The sequence below is a fragment of the Sminthopsis crassicaudata genome, chromosome 3 (assembly GCF_048593235.1).
Source record: "Sminthopsis crassicaudata isolate SCR6 chromosome 3, ASM4859323v1, whole genome shotgun sequence".
In the NCBI taxonomy this organism is placed as follows: Eukaryota; Metazoa; Chordata; class Mammalia; order Dasyuromorphia; family Dasyuridae; genus Sminthopsis; species Sminthopsis crassicaudata.
Window position 1 is genome coordinate 50,779,957 of NC_133619.1, and position 6,333 is coordinate 50,786,289.

At 39.6% G+C, this 6,333-nt stretch overlaps 1 protein-coding gene across 1 annotated transcript in view; it reads right to left on the bottom strand.

Moving 5' to 3' along the window:
• Positions 1-353: 353 nt before the first annotated feature.
• The window catches only part of ATP1B3 (ATPase Na+/K+ transporting subunit beta 3), a 30,388-nt gene continuing 24,408 nt past the window's right edge, over positions 354-6,333 (bottom strand). The window contains exons 4-7 of the mRNA XM_074298472.1: positions 5,486-5,673; positions 4,186-4,236; positions 1,773-1,859; positions 354-1,056 (exon numbers count right to left, since the gene is read on the bottom strand). Coding sequence (XP_074154573.1) covers positions 892-1,056; positions 1,773-1,859; positions 4,186-4,236; positions 5,486-5,673 — 491 coding nt within the window. The 3' untranslated portion in view covers positions 354-891. The remainder of the gene's footprint in view (positions 1,057-1,772; positions 1,860-4,185; positions 4,237-5,485; positions 5,674-6,333) is intronic.

Here is a 6,333-nt window from a genome sequence, read left to right on the forward strand (position 1 = left end):
CAAAGGTGACAGAACTTCCTCATTAGACTGTGAGCTTCTTGAAGGCAGGGAACCCAGCACTATCATCACAAGCCCTTAATAAATGATTACTGGCTGATTTACTTATTAAGTGTTAAGATTTTATATTTTGTATTTTGTAGGCTGATATGTTTGCCTTTTTAATAGGTGAGGTCAAAAGAAACTTTTTAAAAAGGTGAATTTTAAAAATTAAAACGAACTCACCTAAGGCAAGTTGATTTGAAGGGGGCCACATAATACCATCAACTGACATTTTTCAAACTCAAAAACCTTTTTTTTTGTACTCAAGATCCAAACCAATTCAACCTTTTAAAATAATTTCAAAAACTCCATGCTGACACTTTTTAAATCCACTTTTATTTATCTTCCTCCTCACACACAAAATTTAAGGTGTCTCCACACACCACAATTCTTGCAGAGTTATAAATCACTTTTAGGTTGGTCAGGTACCTTTTTTTTAATCATTTGATCCCTAAAGGTGTTGGCATTGAGATAATGACAGTTAAACCAGTGTTAAATCAATAAAATATTTACATAGCACAGCACATTAAGCTTTATAGACACTTGGAGATAAAACCACATGAGAACAGGACAAGACCACCATTATTACACGTTTTGAATCAGCTATTTACAGGTCCCTAATATGACATGTCTATGTCTGCACACTGGTCCAATGGGGCAGGCAAAGGCAAAAGGCAGTTACTTTGAGGACATTACACATTATGATCTGGAAGCACATTATTATGCTACCCCAAACATCATGTACCACCTTAAAATTTCTCCAAGGTGGCTTCCCATTCTAGAATGGCAGGTCCAGCTGATACAACATGAAGATAGACAACACGTTTACTTTGTGGAGATGTTCTACTCATACTACTGAGTCAGTGAGATTTTGAAGGCAACTCGTCCCAAGAACTTGTCACGCTCGTCCTGGTTTCTTAGATTGGGTGACCCTTCAATCTTACATTCTATTGACACTTCTTGGTTGTAGCTCTGAAACAGGACCTGGAGAGCAACTACTGGCTGTCGATAGTTCTCCTGGCAAACGGAGAGAACAGAGTAATAATTGGCATGGAGAAGGGCCAAGGAGAAGAGGAATGCAAATGAAACAAATGACGACAGAATCAAGACTTAATGGAGAACCAAGCAAAGTTTGTCCCCCCCACACAAGCTACATCCATCCAGCTTGATGAGCGTTTGTTTGTTAACAGGAAGACACTTTCGTGGCCATCTAGGCAATGCTCTCATTTGACAGGAGTGACCTGAGGGCCCAAAGAGACCTGACTAAGGACAGACACGGAGGTAAGATTTAAACCAATGTCCTTCCTCATTCTAGGGACTTCCTTCCCGCCTGCCCCATCATCTGCACTTATGCAGAGCCCACCGAGACCCATGACCATGATATTCTAACCTGCTTCTTTTATAGTCGTTGCAGATTCCTGGAGAAAAGAACCAGATTTAAGACATTGGGAATTCTAAGATAAAAGAAATGGCGATGCTCTACCAAAGGGTGCAACCACAGAGAGGGGATTCCCCAAACTGAAAGATGCTCCCATAGTTTTCCAATTAGAAAGCATCTGCCCTTGGTGCTAAGCTAACCACTATAACAACATGAGGTGATTCATAACTAGGGTTTTAAAACAGAAAAGTAAAGGACAGAAGAGAACTTGCACTAAAATTCCACTTTATTGAATTTTGAGAAAAAGCGATAAAGCCATAAAGGCCAAGAGAGCTAAAAGCCAAAGCGTACTCACGTGCAACTTCTTCCCATAATATGGAAAATACATTAAATCAAGCCTTCCATCTTTGGGGAAAGTTGCTAGATTTACTTCTTGTCCTTCCTGAAATTTAAAAGATAAAAAAAATCCTTTCAACAAATGAAATTATATGAAAGAAATGTCAACTATTAATGAATGGCATATGGGGGGAGTGATAATGCAGAGAAAGAAAACTTGTCACTTGTCCTACAAGTCAGGATTGACAACAGAAGCTATACAAGTCACAGCAGCTGCGGGCACTGATGTACTGTAGCAGACCAGAACAATTCTGATTGGGGCCGGGCTCTGGAAGAGCCACAGGCACCGCTCGGTGTTGCTGCCCTGCATAGATCCTCTAAGGAGCAAAAATCTGAACCAAGCTAAACATTATCTTTGGTGGGATAAAGAGCCGTTGGCTGTATACTCTCACCCATGGATGGGAACACGCACAGCCACGGCTCCTGCACTACATGAACACAGGTTTTCCCTAGAGCTCACCTCCTCATGGAAGGATGTGTGAAGATTTCCGTCTTGTTCTCTCTCATGTGGCCTGACCCTAAGAGTGATGTATTCTATGGGGGGGAGGGAGAGGAGCCAGGAGGTGCTCCAGAGATTCACCACATTCATGACTTTCTACGCGGTTCGGATCTAGGATGCAACCACTGGTTCACACACACCCGCAGTCTACGCCATCACCCCACCACAGCGCACACACCACGAAGCACTACTTAAGGACTTAAAAAAGCTCCTTACCCACCGGCATCCCAGGAGCTGGACGGCTGCACAAGGAAGTGTACACATGTGGTGATCGGAGGGGGAAGCGACATGTGTCCTTGTCTCTACCTCTACCCCTCAGAAGCCCCACGTGACCGAGACCCGGGGTCTGCTCTGACGTTTTCCACCAGAAGAACCTTGATCCCAACATTCCCGCGCGGTGGGGGCGGGTTCCCTTTAACAGGAGACCCCTTCTCTCCTATACCACAACCTGCAGGGCGCTGGGCCTGGACAAGGCGCTGACCTGGGCCACGCTCACTTCCCTTAGAGAAGGCTGGAGGGCGGGACTGGGGCCTCAGTCTCCCCACTGGGGGGAGGTCGCTGAACGCCCGCCCCCCTTTATTTTAGGTGGATGTGTGGGATTTGTGTAGGTCTTGAGGAAAGATAACAGACGGGGAGGACACTAAAACTGAGGGAGGACAAGCGCATGACACCCCATGTCAGCCAAAGGCCTCGCTGCTCCCCTCTCGGACCGCCTGCAGTGGAGGGCAGGGGGAGCCCGGAGGAGGTTCCCCTCTCCCAGCCTGGGTCATCCTTGTCTGCAAGTTAGACAGGAACTTAGGGGACTAAAACTGAACACTACTAAAGACAAATGAGAAAATATCAGCTAAGGAACGTGCAAGCTACAACTGAAATTGTTTTGCTAAATCTAAGGTCTAAAGTGAAAATCTTTTTCAAAAAGTTGTTAAATCCTAAAATTATATAAGTTTTGAAAGTAAAAGGGCCAGTCTTCTAGATTACATTTGGTTCTTCCTTTATGCAATTTATCCTAGTAAAAACAAAATTAATTTGACAAATAATAATTCTGTTATTTTCTATGGAATTCTTCAAAAGAAATATTTTGAGGAAGAAACCCGGACAATCTACACATATGGCATCTATCAAGTGTAGCCCCAATGTGTGATGAGTTCAGAAAAATTTAGTCACCAATAAAGCCTTCATATTGGACAGAGTATTTGATTTTCAGGGAAGTCCTTTTTTATTTGTTTCCTGCTGAGCTGACAGGCACAGGGAAGCCACATAATGGCTCACTGATCAGGTGTGTAAGAGTTCAACTCAGAAACCAGGAATTGGCTATTTTTGTTTTAAGTCTTTCACCTTAAACACTTATGGATTACAAGAAAATAGAAAACCCTTCTAGAAGCAAGTTCACAAGCAATATAAATATATAAACTAAGAGATCAACTGACACTTCACACTTCTCATGCTAATGTGTGTAGATTAGTTGTTTTACAACTAAACAGTTTCTCTAAGAAACTCTTACCCATTATTTCTATTTGTCTAAATTGGACTTGCAGCATGAAGAAAAAAAACAAAACAGGTTACAATATTAAAATTATATAATTTTACTAAAACTAGCAGTCTGTAATGGAAAGAAACCAATCACATAAGCCAGTATTAATGCACACATATCAACTAAGGCAGTATCGCTCTGGGGTCCACTAAGGCCATGAGCTGAGCCTGTGTCTGGGCCAATAATCTGGGTTCCATAATCCAAACTCTTGCTACTAGGCCCCTGGGCCTTTCTCAGCATTAAGGGACTAATTTAGTGGCACACTATTCTCTAAACATCAAAAGAAAAAGACATTTTTCAGATTTGAAAAGTTAAAACATTTGTTTTCAATATGATACTAACCTTAACTGCACACACTATCCTGGGTTCTCCTTGAGGCCTTAATCCAATTATCTAAGGTTAAGAAAATATGATTATTTTTCATATCACACATAAAAATAAGATTTTATCTTGTTTCCTCCCATCCAATGGAACCCTTTTATTTTCTGGTGCTGGGGTAACAAGCTGACATTATGTTAAGAGGAGGAATCTTAACATAGCAGATTTTGACATTTTTATTTTTGTCTAGGCAGGCTTCTTTCATTATTCATGCTTGATGTTTTAATACCCCCTAGAAAATCTTAAGTGTCTGCCAATTAGGTACATTTGTTTCACCTGTAAATTCAGGTAACTGAGGAATATATTTATTTAATGCCTTATGGTCCTATGGGACCCCAACACTGCAGAGTGCAGCCTGAACCAGATTAAAATGCAAATGAAAACTATTTAACAAAATAAATAAAAATACAACAAACACAGATCATTTTAATTGAGTGGCAAGGAAGTGTCTACTTGAATTTAACACCAGTGCTACCTGTGCTGCACATCTACTTTGCATCAATTACAAGAAATAAAGAACTCTGCTGCCAAGGTAATCCTGATAAACAATTATCAAATAGTAGAGTGCTACTGCCAGTATTTCCCAAATAATATATTCCTCAAATCACTAACTGAACATTTTGAAAAAGAGTTAGCTTTCATTAAGTTATTTCAAGGAGGAGATAGTGTTGCTGCTATTTTCAAGTGAGCAAAACTTCTCCTGTTAGGGGTTATGTCAGCAATAAAAACTAACATTGTAGTGTCACTATATGGAACACTAATAAATACCGCATGCCCCTGCTGTAGCCCCAGCAGCTAATTTCCTTATGCTAACCCTGATTCTCCAACTGACAGAATGAGATGCTGCCTAAGGCCACCCCCACAATCATGCATGGACTTAATTATTAAATAGTACAGGAAAAAACCTCAATATCCTCCTACTGTCATTTAAACAAAGAATTTATCATTTAACATTAATTTGACTTGTATAAAATAAAATTCATGAACGCATTAATGTAACATATTAGTTTAATTTATATATCTTAATCAAAATAACCTAGTAGCTGTAAAAAAAAAAAAAGCTCACATTACTAAATTTGCAAAATAGCCATTTTCCTAATCCATATATCATTTCATTATTGTTTTTTTGTTGTTGTTAAAACACTAGTTAAACATCACCCCTTTCCCCCCTAAATCAATTGACAAACAGTATTTCATTCCATTTTGGAAAGAATCCTATTCATTATTCAAGCCCCAAGCTCCCGGCCCCCCAACAAGGACTTACTCTATTCATTTTCACAAAAATACAAGGATTTCCATCAGGATAGCCAAAGCTGACATCATCCAATCCAGAGCAGGGACCGAGGGTTTCAAGAGAAAATTTACAAGTCTTTTTAGGAAAGATGTTATCTTGGTCAAAAAACGTTCCATTACGACACTGTAAAAGATGTTCTTGTTTCTTGCCTTCATATTCTTAATGGGATAAAAAGAAATAACCATTTATTATTGCTTCATCAATCTTGAACTGACCAAAGATAAACAGATTTTCTATGTATGGTTTCAGTGAAAAGATTTCAAAGTCAAATAACTCCACACTAATTTATTACTCTATCACGCAAGTGCTATGATCTCAACCTTTTTTTAAACTGTTCCTTCTAAGGGTCAGATAAGTAGTCATTTTAAAATTGATGTCCAACATGACATGTTAATTGATTTTATTGTCAATGATAGCACTGAGACCAGTTGTAGATTTCTCACTCTGGTTATATAAATTGTCATACCAAAAATGAGGTCCATGTTAATCAACTATAATCTGTATATTTGCACACAGATTTACTTTATTCTCGGGTAATCTCCAAGTTACATTTCACTAATTCAGAAAGCCACTTCTTAATTTTTCCCTTTCTAGACTGCTCCTCACAAAACTGTTACCAGTGGCCTCTGTTGGGTAAAAGAGGGAACAGCAAAAAACTTGCTAAGTTCATAATGGCCAGCACAACAAACACACCAAGACTTTACCAGTTTAATAAATTCAGAGAGACGACCAACACATCAGGCTACATATCTTTGTATCTTCCATAGAGCCTGATATTTAGTATACCTCCTGCACAGAAACATTTGAGAAGTCCGGAT